Raw genomic sequence first — 17,320 nt, forward strand, 5'->3', positions numbered from 1 at the left:
ACCTAGGAAACTACCAGCTCCTTCCCTTGCTCTTGAAAGGGCAGAGAGACCAGCAAATTTACTAAACAGGGACCTTGTGCCAAGCATCACACCAACATGCTTTATATATTATTCTCCACTTAAATGCTCAAAATAACTACTCAGTTAAGAACTTTTTAGACAAGCATAAACTGGTTGGTCACCAAGGTCATGAAGCTAAGAGGTGACAAGCGAGTCCAAGCCTGTGGCACCACATCCACCATGTCACCCACTGCACTGTACTCACTCTGTGCTGTAGGATCTCTTTAAAGCTGACATAAAACCCAAATAAAAACCGCCTACCTCCCCAAACCCCAAGTCTTCACCTTCCTACAGCAATGGCAACATGGGTCTCTTTGGATTTCAAAAGATTTTGCGGTAATGTGTAATATGCAAACTAAAACAAATTTGTGTAGTTCTTTTATCCAAGAATGCTTATGAGTATTAGATAAAGAAGATTTTGTGCTCAAGTATGACCTGAAAACTTAAAGTACTAGTTTCTTCACTGTAGGTAGGACACCTCTAGACTTTTATGAGCCCATGTTGTTGCAAATCTCTTGGGTAGAAACAACTGCCCACAACACTGCTTAAAAACGTTTTGTTGTTTTTACATTTTGAGAAGTGGTCTTGAACTTATGATCACCCTACCTCTGCCTTCAGGGTACTGTGACTGCAGGTGTGCCGTCATACCTAGACTCTCAAAAATTCTGATCATCACCTCACAGAACCTGTGCTGTTTAGGTAACACTTTAGCTAGAACCTGTGTAATATCAGGAGCCGAGTATAAATAGAGACAGGGCTCAGTAAACTTAGGAGTTTAAAGGACAGCAATCACAAACTCGTAAGGAAGAAAATCAAAACTAATTCAAGCCTATAATTTTATCTATTGCTCATCCATTATTAGCCTTCCATGTAACAGATACTATAGAATAAACTGAAGATTCCACGGTATTTGTTCTCTCAAATCACTGTTAGGTGATTAAAGTCAGTGTTAAACACATTTCTTAGACTCATAAGGGTACTAAAGTATTTTATAAACTACAATGCTTATGATTTAAAGGTTAACATATCACCAGAATACAAAAAAAAATTTAAATCAGTCTCTAAATCATTGGTTCTCAATCTGCAGGTCATAAGCCCTTTGGGGGAGTCCCATATAAGATATACTGCATATCAGTTATTTATATTACATTTCATAAAAGTAGCAATATTACAGTTATAAAGTAACAACGAAATAATTTTATGGTTGGGGGGTCACCACAACATGAGAAAGGGTCGCAGCATTAGAAAGGTTGAGAACCACTGCTCGAAATTAAGTTAAATTATGAAGCCTTTTCCCTGTCAATCTGTTAAATGAATTTAAATTTTTACATTTTTTCTTATAATTATTCTCTATGTAAAATAATTTAGATGACAAAAGTGGGAAAATACTGCCACTTAGTCAATTTTAGTATTTATCTATTCTTCAAATAGATAATATAATTCAATATATTATAATTTCAAATATAATTCACTCAGTAAGTAAATCTTGAGTATTTACTATAAAGAGATATTATAGAAATTTTAAGAAAAGAAAAAAAGAGATATTGTGCTAGATACAGGGTGGAACTTAGTTAAACAGACATGATCTAAGACATGTACTAAGCAAGTAATTATCAAAAAAAGAAAAAGTGGAGGGGGAACTTCTAGCTGTGGAACTTAGAAATCCCAATTTAGGAATACTAATTCCTAAACCGAGGGAGCTTTGTCTATGGCCACACCACCGTGAACACATTGATCTCCTGCAAATTAAAGGAGTTTTTGTATTTCATGTTTTACTTTTTCAATTATATTATTAATTGTCTCAACTTTTATTATTCATGCTATATTTTTCTTTTGGACATTCTCGTATGAGAAATGTAATTTAATTTGCTACATTTAAACTGAAAACACAAATTTATATCTCCTTAAATATAATCATACACTAGTGTAAGTACATAGATATAGCACATACTAGAGTGATTTACTCTAATAATTTCACAATTATAGTATCTTTTGTGTAGGCATTTGAGTATATCTCTAAACACTTAGATTACTTTCTGGGGTTTTTTCTACTGTGATCCAATCATTAACTAGACGAATGGTTGCCCAGTACTTACACTGTACCAAGTATTATATTTATTATATTAAGCACTATGTCTATAATGTTAGGTTAAAAAAATCCCCTTGAGCCCATAACCAAGCCAATTAAGATCAATGAGATATAATGGTTCTCTATCATGGCACTCTATTAAACTGACAACTTCATGTTGTTCAGATCTTTATTTCAACCTCTTTATTTTTCCACCTCTTTCCCATAAATAATCCTCTTGTCCAACCAACTTTGCATATAAAATTTAACTTCAAAGCTATGAATTAAATTGAACTTCAGAGTACTGGAAATAAAAGTTAAATGTGTTTACTTACCAAAAAGGCATTGGATAAGCAAAACGTTCCCTCAGATCAACACTCATGAAAGGAACATATTCTATTCCATTTATTTTTGATGTTGTCCTATAAGGCACAAGAAAAAGATCTAAGTTTTCAAGTCTATCTTATAAATCACCAATTTTAGTTAAACTCTAAGTTTAAAATACAATAGCATCTCAGTCTTTTAGCTAATACTGAAGGAAAAGTTTCTTTTTCTTTTTCTTTTGGTTTTTTCAAGACAGGGTTTCTCTGTGTTGCTTTGGAGCCTGTCCTGGAACTAGCTCTTGCATTGAACTCACAGAGATACCCCTGCCTCTACTTCCTAAGTGCTGGGATTAAAGGCATACACCACCACTGCCCGGCAATCATTTTCACTTGTAAGAAGGATAGTTGTGTTTGAAAAGAGTTGTTTTGTTACAGTGTGGAACTTCAAATGTGCAGTATATACAAAAGTAGTATACAGATTCTGAGTAGCCAAAATGATGAATTCTCACTGTACTGGCTAGCCTCAATTGAGAAAATGCCTCCATAGAATCAGGCTGTAGGCAAGCCTGTAGGGCATTTTCTTAGTGATTGACCAGTTCATTCTGAGTGCCATCCCTGGGCTGGTGGCCCTGCATTCTATAAGAAAAAGGCTGAGCAAGCCATGAGGAGCAACCCAGTAAGCTGCACCCCTCCATGGTATCTATGTGAGCTCCTGCCTCGCCTGAGTTCCTGACTTCCTTTGATGATGGACAGTGACGTGGAAGCATAGTTGAATAATAAACCCTTCCCTCCCTAAAATGCTTAGGTCATGGTGTTTTATCATAGCAATAACAACCCTAATTAAGACACTCAGTAATTTAAAGCCTCATCTTTAAAAGGACCCTTTTGTTATTGTTTTGTTTCTACTGTGTTTGTTTACATACTATTTTTCCTAGGCAAAGGAACCAAACTAAGAGATGTGTAATGTAAATCTTCAGGAAAAAAGGAAAATGCTCTGGAAGGCTGTGACCAAGGAGGGAACACTGTTCCTTTCAGCTCAATCTCTGAAAACTTAAAATTAACATCTATATGACCTGCCCAACTCAAGAACCATCAGCTGGTTCAGAGATTTATCCTCTTTCACCTGATCAACTGGTTCAGAAGACAGTAAAGGATCTCTACATTATCGTGGGTTTTGCTGTTACTGGGGTTTTTTTTTGTTGTTGTTGTTGTTGTTTGTTTTGTTTGTTATTTTGAGGCAGGGTTTCCTTTGCAGCCCAGGCTGGCCTTGAACCTGAATTTATAAGTATCCTTTCTCCAGAGTGCTGGGATTACAGGCAAGTTCTATGTCAAACTCAGGCTTTCAATTTTTAATAGCCCCCAAGACTGCTTTCAAATACACAGAACTGTCTGTCTAGATCAGAAGTCTATGAACATTTTCTGACATAATACACACTTTAGGTTTTACAAAGTGGTCTCTGTCATAATTCTGTTTTCATTTTTTTTTTAACTCTTAAAAAGTGAAAAGTAGCCAGGCGGTGGTGCACATCTTTAATCTCAGCACTCAAAGGGCAGAGGCAGGCAGATCTATGTGAGTTCTAGGCCAGCCTGGTCTATAGAGAGAGCTCCAGGACAGCCAGAGCTATACAGAGAAACCCTGTCTTTTTTTTTTTTTTTTTTTTTTAAGAAACCCTGTCTTGAAAAAAACCAAACAAATTAAAGGATTCACAACTCCAGACTTTTGTTTGCTGGCTATTTCAAAGTAACCCTCCATCCCCATAAGACTTGTGGTTACAAAGGTACACAGAAAATTAGCAGCCTGCCATACTGCTATGTAATTATTCATGTAATTCCAAATAAAATGGTCTGTACTGGTTAAAGTTTTCATTACCCTGAGTCATGAGTGGATTTACCTGAGTACTTCTATTTCTTCTGCTGTGTATCTCTGTCCTTGGGCATCACATGATTGTGGACTTATAAATGGCTGAGGCTTTTCAAGGAAAGGATTAGGTCCCAGAGGAAAATGTGTTCTTACGGGGGCAGTCTTCACTTTCATATTTGTTGATTTGAGTTTGCAAAATGGCTTTGTCAAAGGTTCACTCAATGCTTCTGCTCTAAAACAGAAGCACAGAAGAATTGTTCTAGTTTTTTTCTTACATTTATGATTTTGCCTTTTATGAAACAGGGTCTCAATAAAGAGACTGGCCTCAAACTTGCTATGTAGCAATCTGGCCTTGAAGCCCTGATCCTCCTGCCTCTACCTCTTGGGTATTTCATTTAAACTTACAGGACACAAAACTTACTTTGAGTTAGTAAAGTACCCTAATGTAAAATCAGTTCATAAAATCCTTACATACTAACCAAAATTTCTCCATGTAAGCTACTGTACATATTTTGTAAGTAATACTTAAATGAACATTTTATTTATTATATGCAAGGTAAAGGGTATATATATAATAATGTATAAATCATATCCTTAAGATTTTTGTGGATAAAAAAAGACAACTGTGTCAAAACGACAGATGCCAGGACAGAAACGTTTCATGCAAATGAATACACAAAAGAAATAATAGCCCTAGTCACCAAGAAAAGAGGGTGAATGGAGGGAAGGGCACTGAGACTTAATGCTTGAGTCTTAGAGAACTTTCTCTGCAGTGAAGAACACACAGCAGTACCAAACAGCAGAGCAAGCTATGGTAACATCAAAGGATGGATACAGGCCCCGTCAAAAGTACAAGTGAGAGACAGCAGGAGACGAGGTGAGAGAAAAGTAGGAATTGATTGACAGGGGGCATTACATGACATGCAAGGGGATTTTGACTGTTCTGTCAAAGAACTAACAATCTAAAAACGTTCTTCACCTAAGATCCACATATGAGCTTCATGAATCTTATAACACTCCAAAATTATATGCCAAGAACACTAGACATACATTTTCCTAGAAGAAGGTCCTTAATCTTCCTTCAGCAGATCCACAAAGGATGATCTAAATGATACCTTGCCCTACCTACCTTCACCTAGGAAGGACTCAGAAATACTGGATGGCTTTATCTACACAAGAATAAAAACCAACTATGATTAGAGCTGATAAAAGAAATCATGATGGAGAAGGCAACCATGCCCGGTGAACACGGTGATTCCCATGTCACGGAAACTGGAGAAGGCAACTGTGTCAAGTGCTCACACTTCATGAGTTTGGGTAAACAAACTAAAGCTCCACTGATGACGAAGGAGAGAAGGGATAAGCTATTCTGCAATGAAAGGACCAGAACACAGCTACAGGTAAAGCTTCAAACTAAGAATTTCAAAAATTCACATTCTAGGAATAGATGAAATTTCTACTCCCTTCCTTTACAAGAAAGTAGTTTTCTACCTCAGCTCTTGAAAGAGGCAGCATTATTCACTTACACAGATCCATTCATTCACCAAATACATGCTGAACACATCTACATTAGGCATTCTGCAGGGTGCTCACTTAAGCAGTGAACAAAATAGGCAACTCTGTCTTCTCAAGTTTCCACTTAGGGAATAAAGGTTGAATGTAACACAGACATCAACAAAAAATACAACAAACTGGTCTTTTTTTATATCCCACAATGCGGTAATAACAATGGAAAAGAATATTGAAACAAGAAGAGCAATCAGAATGAAAGTGTTGGAGGAAACTCAACTTTAAGTAAAATGTGTCTAGCAAGTCTCAGGACACAAGCTTAAGATGAAGGCAACATATACAATTTGATGTTGGGGGTGAACGCAAGGCCATTCTCAATGTCTATCTTTTAATAGCAACTCTGGACGGCTTTCTGAAAAGGCTGTTTTGGAAGTCTGATATTATACAACACAGAGAAAGTATTCCATCTGAAATATGATTGCGGGGAGCTGGGAATATGGTTCAGTGGTAGAATGAACACCATACACGAGGTCCTGGGTCAAGTCACAAGACTACCACAGACACTCAGTAACAGGGCAATAAAACAAACCAAACATCACAGTTAATTCTCTAAATAAGCAAAAACTGAAAGACTTCTTGACTAATGAATGGGCTACTTACCTGGTCTGAAGCACTGAGTCTCAGCTTATGGACTAACATTTAGACCTCTACCACACATTTAGATGTTATGATTAAAAAAAAAAGAGCAAAATTCATGCTGTCCATTGATAAGAACTTAAGTGAGAAAACTCACCTATCTAGTGCCTGTCGAGCCAACTGTTTCAATTTATTTTGCAGAGTCTTATCAGCAGTTTCATAAGACTTAAGAGAAAGAGAGACATTCTAAAGCATAGTTCTTTAATTTGCTTAATCCATATTTCTATGCAAAATTAAATATATTTCTTGAAATTACGAGTAAATAAAGACAACATTTTATTTCTGTCTTTAAAGGTTATCACTTAAAACCATACTGAGCATTTTGTCCCATTTCTGTAGACAATGTGAACTAGACCATACATGTGTAAACATGGACCATGGGAAGGCTGCGCAGGAGGAACCAGGGAGACCAGCACTTATCTACGTTCTCCAGGGTTGTAGAAATCAAAGTGGATGGTTTTTCTTACCACAACAGCCTGCCAAAAAGCTTCCATGTGAAAGACAATGGGAACATCCTCTACTATATTACCTCATCATCCTCCTCCTAAATGCATGGTACTCTTAAGTACTAGATGCCCCTTGAAGCTGAGCATCTCAATCAAGGTCCATCAGGGAGTACTAAGAGCCACTCAGCATATAGATTTTATATTGCAAGTTAATGAAGCTCTCCCAAACTACTACTTTATTTTTTACTGTATGAAATTGAAAAAAGTTTATGCTAAATTTACAGATTCATGATGGTGAACCTTCTTATAGTAGTTTTAGTCACATGATAACCTTAAACAGTTTAAATATAATAATAAGCAAATATAATGTTTTAAAAGCAATTGCTTAGTGATTCAGTAGCAGCTAAACTTTAATAAGGTATAAAACTCTATTATTAGTGATCTACTCAACATTTTCAATGAAGATTAAATTAGTTTTATTCATAACAATATAATGTAGGGGTTCCTTCAAATTAAATAAAATTCATGAGTAAGGGAAGCAATTTCCTAACATAATTCCATCAAATTTAACTCATAACTATACCTACGGTTTTTAGACAGAGATCCACAGCTTCTGTATATAATTCTATGGCATCTTCCACATTTCCCTTTTCATCCTCATCAAAGGCTTGCGTAACAAGAAAATGGGCACGCTCCAGATCCAACTGATGTTTTGATTTCAAAGGATCAGCACTCTTTGACTGAACTAGTACAGAACAAAAAAAAAAAAAAAAAAAAAAAAAAAAAAAAACGTAGAAAGATTATTTAAATGTAGAAAGATTATTTAAATGTAGCAAGGGAGTACCAACATTTTAATATATTTAAGACATTCCTTACTAAACTTTACATCCCTCATTTAAAAGACTTAGCAAGCTATACAACAAACATCTTTTTAAAGAGGAATAATTTCTCCTTTCTCTCTCTAATCTTAAGTCCCCTGGCCAAGCCCAATTGTTCAGACATCAGAGACAGGGTATTAGAAATGCTTTATTGAAAATTTCCCCTGAATTGTTTTCTACTAGCACTCCCTTCATTAGAATAAAAAGCAATAAAAAGGAGAGTCTTCCTCATATACTTCTCCCTCCACATGAACAAATTAAAAACTTGGAACATGCTAACTATTAAGAAACACATAGGGCTGGGGGCATATCTCAGGGGCAGAACAAACTTGCTTCATAGGATGCCCTGGGCTCTATGGCTACTACAAGAAAAGGAAAAGCGGAAGAAGTGAAAAGGAAGAGAAAGGAAAAGAGGAGGAGGAGAAAGGAAGAGGAGGAAGGGATGAGATGGGCGAGAAGTAGCAATCATCATATTTTAAGGTATTTTTTAGTACATAGTACAGATAATACTAGACCAGGATGGTAAGTTCCCACTTTTCTTATCCATCTGAGTACAGAAGAAGCCATCATGCTTTTACAGGTCTTTGAAATAAGTATTTCAATTTGTTTTTGTGTGTGTTTGTGTTTTGTTTGAAAGATGTGCTTATGTCCATGGGTGTTTTTCCTGCATGTACATCTATCTATACACTCGATCATGCCTGGTGCCCTTGAGGTCAGAAGAGGGTATAAGATTCCTAGGAATTGGAGTTACAGACAGTTGTGAATCACCATGTGGGACCTCTGCAAGAACAAGTACTTTTAACTCCTCAGCCATCTCTCCAGTCCACAGCACATGTGTAGATGCTCAACATCATTACTCCTCAAGCAATGCACATCAAAACTCAAGGAGATATAATCCATCAGTATGGCTAAAAATAAAAGTCATTAACAAGGCAATACTGGAGGCAGAGCTCTGTAATCCCAGCACTTGGAAGGTGGAGACAGGGGTATCAGAGTTTGAAGCTGGACAGCAAGGTCTAGTCTTTAAAAAAAGGTGTTGCAGAGCTATGGATACTGCTCAGTGGCAGGGCACTTGTTTAGCATATATCAGGCAATTCCCAGCACTCTCCACACACAGAGAGAAGAGGAGAGGGAGAGAGAGCTTGTAAATAAGAGTAAGAAGATCCCAGCACTCGGGAGGCAGAGACAGGCGAATCTCTGAGTTCGAGGCCAGCCTGGTCTACAAGAGCTAGTTCCAGGACAGACTCTAGAAACTACAGGGAAACCCTGTCTTGAAAAAACCAAAAAAAAAAAAAAAGAGCAAAAAGATAAGGGAACTAAGAAACTGGAACCAGCTATGCTGCTGGTGGAACAATAAGCATAAAATGGTGCAGCCATTTTATACCTGAGTGTACACAGTCCACTATGCACAGAATGTACGTAGTACCTGAACGTGCACAGCATTACTCACAATAGACAAAAGGGAGAAAACCCAAATATTTACCACTTGATAAATGGGCATACAAATTGTAGTATGTTAATACAATGGACTACTATCTAGCCATGAAAAGGAATAAAGTACTGATATATCCTACTGCTGTGGAATAATCTTTTGTACACTGTGAAGAAGTGTCACTCTGGTTGGTTTAATAAAAAGCTGAACAATCAATAACTAGGCGGGATTTCCAGGCACAGAGGACGCTGGGAAGAAGGGTAGAAATGCAAGGAGACACAGAAGTAGCAGGAAAGCAGTGTGGGCAGTACGTAGATGATGTAAATGAGCCTCAGTACAGCACACAGATTAATAGAAATGGGTTAAGTTATAAGAGCTAGCCAAAAATAAGCTATGGACTGAGGTTTCATAATTAATAATAAGTCTCCGTGTTGAGATTTGGGAGCTGGCTGGCAGGACAGAGAATGATTAGCTACATCCTATAGCATGAATAAATCTTAGAAACATTAAGCTCACTGAAAGAAGCCAAATGACAGAAGAGTAAGACAGCTCTATTAGCTGATTCATTTCCATTAAATATCTAAAATGAGAAACCTAAAGTAGAAACTCAGTCTAATAATCTTAATCTCTACATCTACATTTGTTAACTTCAAATTGATATTTTTCTCTACTCAGAAGTTAACTTATCCTGTCAAGAGTTTTTTGACTATCAACAGGCTATTTTGAAATTTGAGGTTCTATTTTCTTTAAAAAGAAACTTTTTTGAGAGTGGTCACATATAGCCCAGGCTGTCCTCAAATTTACTATGCAGTCAAGAATGACCCTGAACTTCTGATTATCTTCCTCCAGCATGTTGGGATTATAGATAGGCCTGTGCCACCACATGTGGTTTATGTTATAAAGAATCAAATCGAGAGCATCATGCCTTTAGGCAGGCACTATACCAACTAAGCTACATCACAACCTTAATTTTTATTTATCTATTTATTTGTATTTTGAGACAGAGTTTCATTATGTAGCCCAAGCCAGCCTCAAACTCAGACTCCTCCTGCCTCAACCTTTTAAGTATCTGCATTATAAACATGTCTCATCACACCTGACTAAAATTGAGGTTCTAAACAAGGTTTTTAGAAAAAGTCCTTTTTTTGTTTAAAGTAATAAATATAGAAACCACACTGACTTCTCACAGACTATATATAATACATTTACAGAACAAAATAAGGAAAATATTAGTCAAACAATTAAGATATTGTCTGCATTAAAAATCCTTTTCCAGTTTTATTTCACTGGCATATTCTTTAAGAGATTAGTGTTATTCTTCTGTAAGAAAGAATCACATTCATAGCATCAACTTTAGAATTTACTTTCCAGGATCAAATGCATTCTGTTTTTGTTCTGCACTGTTGCTATATTGCTCAGGCTGGCCTTACATTCAGACTCAAGTGATCCTTCTGCTTAAGCCTCCTGAGTACTGGGACTGCAGGCTCATACCACTACACCAGTTTAAAAGCAATTTTTAAAATTTTAAAATATAACACAAACTAGGGAGATATTTCCTAATTCTCTAGGGGAAAAATTGTATTTTTTTCACAATTGTTGGAAGAACTTGAAGAATTTAGAGACCACTGACTGGAATGAATATAACAGCCCATGGACTAAGAAGATGGAAATTCCCTCAGTTACTAGTTCCTACTCCTAAGCTAGTACTATCCCACATTCTTTTCCTTCTAGATAAGTCTATGTTCACATTTGGCTAATATGTTTCAGAAAGAGATTTCTAAAAGATTGCAATGTTCCTATTTTTAGATTTCCACATCTGGCTTAGGGCTTCCTGTGGGCTCTGTACCACCCACCCATTTACCACTCAGCTCAAACATTAATTCAGTACATCACTGTTGAAATAAACTAAAATATCTATAGAGAGAATAGGGAAATCATGGAAATAATCCTGAAGGATTATTTTATGAACTTTAAAAATAATTTTCTTGGGGCTGGAAAGATGGCTCAGCAGTTAAGAGAATTTACTGTTCTTCCAGAGGACCCGAGTTCAACTCCCAGCACCCACGTGGCAGTTCAGAACTGTCTGTAACTCCAGTTCTAGGAGACCCAACACGCTCACTCATACATATAATGCACATGAAGTAAAAATAAATTAAAAAAAATAATAATAATTTTCTTGGAAAACAGTATATGAAATAATGTGACTTATTTTTTAAACAAGGCAATTACATTTAAGAGCTTCATTTACTTGGCTGGGAAAATGAAATTCTTTTTAATCATGCAGCAGCTCCTATGCACCTTCACCCCATGTTAAGAAGGAAACCCAGAACCTAAAGCATGCTAAATAGGTCTCCTAGCTGAGCCACTCCCAGAGCTCCCAACAAGATATTCTGAATGGCCGGGCGGTGGTGGCGCACGCCTTTAATCCTAGCACTCGGGAGGCAGAGGCAGGCGGATCTCTGTGAGTTCGAGACCAGCCTGGTCTACAAGAGCTAGTTCCAGGACAGGCTCCAAAGCCACAGAGAAACCCTGTCTCGAAAAACAAAACAAAACAAAACAAAAAAAAAAGATATTCTGAATGCAGCAATTAGTGTAACTTTCTGTCAAACAATTCCTATAACTCAGGCAACTTCTGGACACCACTGTACAGCAGCCAGAAGACTGTCGTAACAGGGAATCAAAAGCAGGTAACATAGACTTCATCCTAATTATGTGCTTATAACTGTTCACTCATTCCACTGAGGAGCGGTGGACAGTAACAGAACCCATCTAGAACGAAATCCTGAGTAGTCCTCTGTGAATTAGCCAACAACAGAAAAAGATAAAAGATTGAAAAATCATCCTAAAGACAAATATTTTCTTTTTTTCAGTTTTTGAGACATGGTTTCTCTGTTAGCCTTGGCTGTCCTAGAACTTGCTCTGTAGACCAGGCTAGCCTGGAACTCAGAGATCCACTTGCCTCTGCCTCCCAAGTACCAGGATTAAAGGCGTGCACCACCACCACCCAGTGAGATGAATATATTTCTAAGCCAAAGGTCAGCAATATTTTTCTTTCCTACCCATATGAACAGCAGATTTTGAACACAAACCCTTTTTCTCTAACAAAACTGACCACTAAACTAAAAATATATCTCTTGTGGCAACTGCTAAGTTCATAAAGCTAAATACAAGCTGCTCCAGGTCTTTGTTTACATGTTGTCTTTCCAAGGTGTGACATTAAAAAAAAAAAAAAGTTCCTTAAGGTAGAAGACACTGAGAGAAAAGTCTGAGAATCTACTGCTTACTGCTGAAGTCTTTAAACAGTAAGAACAACTCGTGTCCTAACTTTAGTGTCAGACCTAACACTTTAAAACAGGTTCTGACATGGTATTCACTGCAACTCTGTCAATAATAAATTCAATGTGGAGAATTTACTATCGAGAATTTACTATCTCTACAGCTAGAGAAAACTAGGAAAGTGTGCTTTACATAGATCTGGAGCATTTTTCTTATTTCCCTATCATGATTTCTTAAATCTCTTTAAGAGATTCTTCTCAGCGAACAGAAAGAGCAAGTGTCAAGATCGAAGGTGAAACTAGGCAGTGGCACACACCTTTAATCCCAGCACTCAGGAGGGCAGGTGTGTCTCTGTGGTTTCCAGGCCATCCTGGTCTACAGAGTGAGTTTCAGGACAGCTAGGGGCTACAAAGAGAAACCATGTCTGGAAAAAGATCCAAGATGAAGAGGAAAGACAAACACAGGAGTAATGTGGCACCTTTGACTAACCTGCAGAGTGCAGAGCTTGGACTCTTTCCAGATATTCACTGATCTTTTCTTGGATCCGTTCTAGGCTGGATCCTGCCATCTCAGCATAAATTAAGGCTTGTGCAGCTTCCTTAAAAAATAATAATAATATAATTTAAAGAATTCAAAAGACTTTCACAATACAAATTTTAATTACTACTTTCTAATTTTCTAGTCATTTCATAACAAAACAAAAGCATCTACAAGTTCTTTTTATACAGCAAGTAAGTTTAAAAGTTTAGTATCTTTCCATTTTCATTATCCTTTTTATATTCTGCTTAAAATTGAAGAACCTAATTATTAAACATTTCTTCAGAATAGTTGTGACTTACATGTTTTTTGTGTTCCTTATGTGTAAACTGTATACTCTGAAAAGACACACTGAGTGACTTACATGTTTTCTGTGTTTTTTATGTGTAATCTGTACAACTGTGAAAAGGCACACCGAGTCTTAAAAGCATGAAAACAGATCTAGGGCTTAGCTATGCACAGCAGTTGACTGGCATGTGTAAGGAAAGCACTGTGTTCAATATCCAGAACCATCAAAACCAAAACCAAATAATTAAAACCATCACCAAAACAAATTATCAATTAAAGAAGTCATAAACTGTAAAAGTTAAAAGTCTCACAGTAGAATATAATAACATAAAGTAGATTTCAGTTTTATAAAACAAACTTAAGAAAGCCTAATTTGCCGTCCAGTTTTCCTTAACTTCCATAGTCAGTTGTACTGCGGCCGGCAAGGGAGAGAGAGCTTCTACTTTTCCCATCACTGTTCCAAGGTCAACTGTGTGCTATGATCACAGGCCTCATGCTGTTTCCAAAGCAGCTACCACTGAGCTTCACTTTGCAAACCAGGTTTTAAACAGAAACTGTTTAACTGAATCCTACAAAGTCAGTAAATGAAGTTTACAACCCATGAGAAATTCAACCATAAAAGCCAGATGGGGTAGAAAACATTTCTTCAGGGTCCACAAAGCAAGTATTTCAAGGGAGAAAAAAAATAATTTTCCATACAAACATTAAATATCTAATCTTATATATTTATCATAATTATTAAAATACATTAAATTTCAATGAACTGAACCCCTTGTATATAAATTAAATATTCTCAAAATTAAATAATAACCTGAAAATAGTTTACCCTTCACATTAAGTACTGATTTTCAAATAATCACCTTGCTTTTTAAAAAGTCAAATAACTATTAATCTTATTTTACTCATTTCACTTATATTCAAAAGTGAAAACATAATCGGGGCAAAGTTCAACACCCCCCCCCCCTTAATAAAGACACAGTTTCACTATGTAACTTTGGTTAGCCTGGAAACTGAGATGAAGACCAGACTAGCCTTAAACTTACAAAGACCCACCACTCTTTACCTCCCAAGTGCTGGGGACTACATGTGGGTAAAAGGACTCTCTATCTCTCTCCCTCTCTCCCCTGACCGACCAACCCTGCCCACCCCACCCCCACACACACAGTGTCTCATATGCCCTAAGCTGATCCTCCTGACTCCAGTTTTTATGAAGCACTGGAGAGCCACAGCCCTCCTCAAAGGATCTGAATTTTAATTTTCAAATTACAACTTCTAAAAGAAAATGTCTCAATGGTTTCTTTTGTTTTAAAAAAAAAAGCTATTTTTATATTGTACTATCGGGTTTTGTTTTTGAGACAAAGTCTTATAATGTAGTCCAAGCTGTCCTGAACACAGCGATCCTCTTACCTCTTCGTCCTGAGTGCTGGGATTACAAGCAAATAAGCAGGTGCTACTCCATTAGACTATGTGGCAGTGTTTCAATGGTTTAGTAGTTGGGAAGTCGTTTCACAAAACTAAAATGGAATTTTCTTTTTAGGAACTATCAACTGTTAGTCAGGCATGGTGGCACATTCCTGAAATCTAAGCCCTGGGGAGGCTACGGCAAGAAGGACCAGCCTCCACTATATAGCTAGATCCCAGAGGGAGAGAGGGTCATGGACACACAGACACACATACGGACGGATGGGGACGGACGGATACACAGACACACACACACACACAGGGATGTAAAATCTAAAATTAGAAAATTTAAAATGAATGATCCTAAAACACACCGAAAGTCGCTAAGTGTACAGTAGATCGTAAAATAAAAGCAATAAATATTAAGGGAAAGCAAACCATGCTTTATTGATAGCACATATGCGAGGGGGCGGGGTGTTACTACTCTGTATAATCAAGGATGCCTACATCGTGAAGCTGTAACAGGAGGGGTGTGTTTGCAAACCCTCAGGATAAGCTGCGGAAGCGCATGATCCTTTGGTTTAGCAATTGTGCTCCCAGTCATTCATCCAAAAGAAGTATCACAAATGCCCAAAAGGAACCCGCAATCATTACATTGCTAGACCACAACCAAACTACGGAATAGGCTGCAAGTGTGGCACATGCAAGCAACAAAATATTATCTAGAACAACGCAGAAGTGAAGTGTTAAAATAGTATAAACGATAGGATTCAAGTTTCGGAGAGAAAAATCCGTGTACACAAACGTTTAGAAAAACCACCATTAACATATACATCAAATGCTGGTAATAGATGCATTTCTTTTCTAATTTACATTTTCTTTTCTACATCGAACATGCCCTCTTGGCATATTATGACAGATCATCCACGGCTGGCCACACATCAGGGCCAAGGTACAGCGAAGAGGCCGTCCACTCCCCGCCCGCCTCTGCCAGGGCATCTGCCAGCTAGACCGCGGCCTGGGCAGCAGGACCCCGCCCCTCCGCCTCCGCCAGCGCTCGCTCCGGGGAGCCGGCCCGAGCCCGCCCGACGCCTGGCCCTACCTTGTAGTAGAACACCGCCTCAGAGTAGCGGCCTTCGTGGTCGCGCTGCACCGCCAGCCGCGCGAACTGCACGGCGTCCCGCTCCAGCGCCGTCGCGTCCATGGTGCCCAGGCCCCACGCCGGAGGAGGCAGACAAGCCCTGACGCCGGCCCGCGCCGCCCGCAGACTCCGCGGGCGGAGCGGCGAAGTTGACTTTCGAGGGCGGAGGAAGGGAAGACGGAGCCTCTACTCCCTCAAACCGGCCAGGACGCCTGCTAGCACTGAACAGCTTAGCTTCGGAGTCCTCCCGGCCGTCCCTCCTCACATCCTCCCCTCCTCGCGTCCTCGCTCCGCCCACTGGCGGCATTGCGCAGGCGCACTCGGCCCCAAGGCACTCCCTCCAGAGAGGGCGGGGTTCAAGGCACCGCAGGTGGGCGGGGCCTAAACGGTGTTTCGTGGGATTGGGCGAGAAGAAGCAGGTGCCAGGTCGACGCCGAGGGCTTCTCTACGGCCGCCTAGGAGAGGCGGCCACGCGGGTGAGGTTGTGGCAGACGGTTCCGGTTTTGCTTAAAAGGAGCATGCGCTTCAGAGCCTTTCATCCACTAAGTGTCAGGTAGGCGGAAAGAAACAATCAGTAGCACCTCCCGTCGCCAACTGGATTAATTGGGGATAAATCAGAGATATGAAGTGAGGCTAGGACGTGCTCTTGAGATGATCTGTTGCGTGATCTTGAGATTGTGTTCATTTTCACAAACTAAAACATGACTTTATATGACTCCCCAAGGTACACCTAAGTGTGGTAGTGTTTGAATTGCCTACGAACCAAATGATGTATTTTTACTTATATCTTTAGACATGTTTAACGTTGTAATTTAAATATGTAATTAAATAAAATATGATATTTTAATTGCCTTCTTCTGTCCTTTTAAAAGTTTGAATTCAGCGGTGATAAAAAATAAGCTAATAGGGGAGTCTAGAACTTGGATGAAATTCAAAATTCATGCTGCGTCAAAGTAGCAGGTCTTGACAAAATTATATACTGTAGTATGATTCTACTAATAGGAAACGTTAGAGCAGCAAATGGTAACACATGCCGGGAAGCCAGCATTCTGGAGGCTGAGGTAAGAGGACTAGCCCAGCACATTTTACACAGCAAAAAAAAAAAAAACCCTGAACAACCCCAGGAAGCATATATCTGTCATAGTGCAATGCTTCTCCATGCAAACACGAACACAGGTCACCGGGATATCTTGTTCAAAGTTCATTGTGAGCTGAGCGTAGTGATGAATGCCTTTAATCCCAGCACTCAGGAGCAGAAGCACGCAGAACTCTGAATTTGAGGCCAGCTTGATCTTCAGAGCATATTCCAGGACAGTCAGGGATACACAGAGAAACGTTGTCACAGAAGAAAAAAGACAAGTTGATTGTGATCCAGTCCAGAGTGGTGTCAGCTGTCCACAAACT

At 38.6% G+C, this 17,320-nt stretch overlaps 1 protein-coding gene across 2 annotated transcripts in view; it reads right to left on the bottom strand.

Moving 5' to 3' along the window:
• The window catches only part of Capn7 (calpain 7), a 40,192-nt gene extending 23,993 nt beyond the window's left edge, over positions 1-16,199 (bottom strand). For both annotated transcript variants that reach the window (XM_038348655.1, XM_038348654.1), the window contains exons 1-6: positions 15,878-16,199; positions 13,039-13,147; positions 7,551-7,708; positions 6,615-6,682; positions 4,344-4,544; positions 2,464-2,550 (exon numbers count right to left, since the gene is read on the bottom strand). In XM_038348655.1, the coding sequence (XP_038204583.1) occupies positions 2,464-2,550; positions 4,344-4,544; positions 6,615-6,682; positions 7,551-7,708; positions 13,039-13,147; positions 15,878-15,979 (725 nt within the window). In that variant the 5' untranslated portion in view covers positions 15,980-16,199. The remainder of the gene's footprint in view (positions 1-2,463; positions 2,551-4,343; positions 4,545-6,614; positions 6,683-7,550; positions 7,709-13,038; positions 13,148-15,877) is intronic.
• Between the last annotated feature and the right edge of the window lie 1,121 nt (positions 16,200-17,320).

Source organism: Arvicola amphibius, chromosome 12, assembly GCF_903992535.2.
Source record: "Arvicola amphibius chromosome 12, mArvAmp1.2, whole genome shotgun sequence".
NCBI classification, from domain to species: domain Eukaryota; kingdom Metazoa; phylum Chordata; class Mammalia; order Rodentia; family Cricetidae; genus Arvicola; species Arvicola amphibius.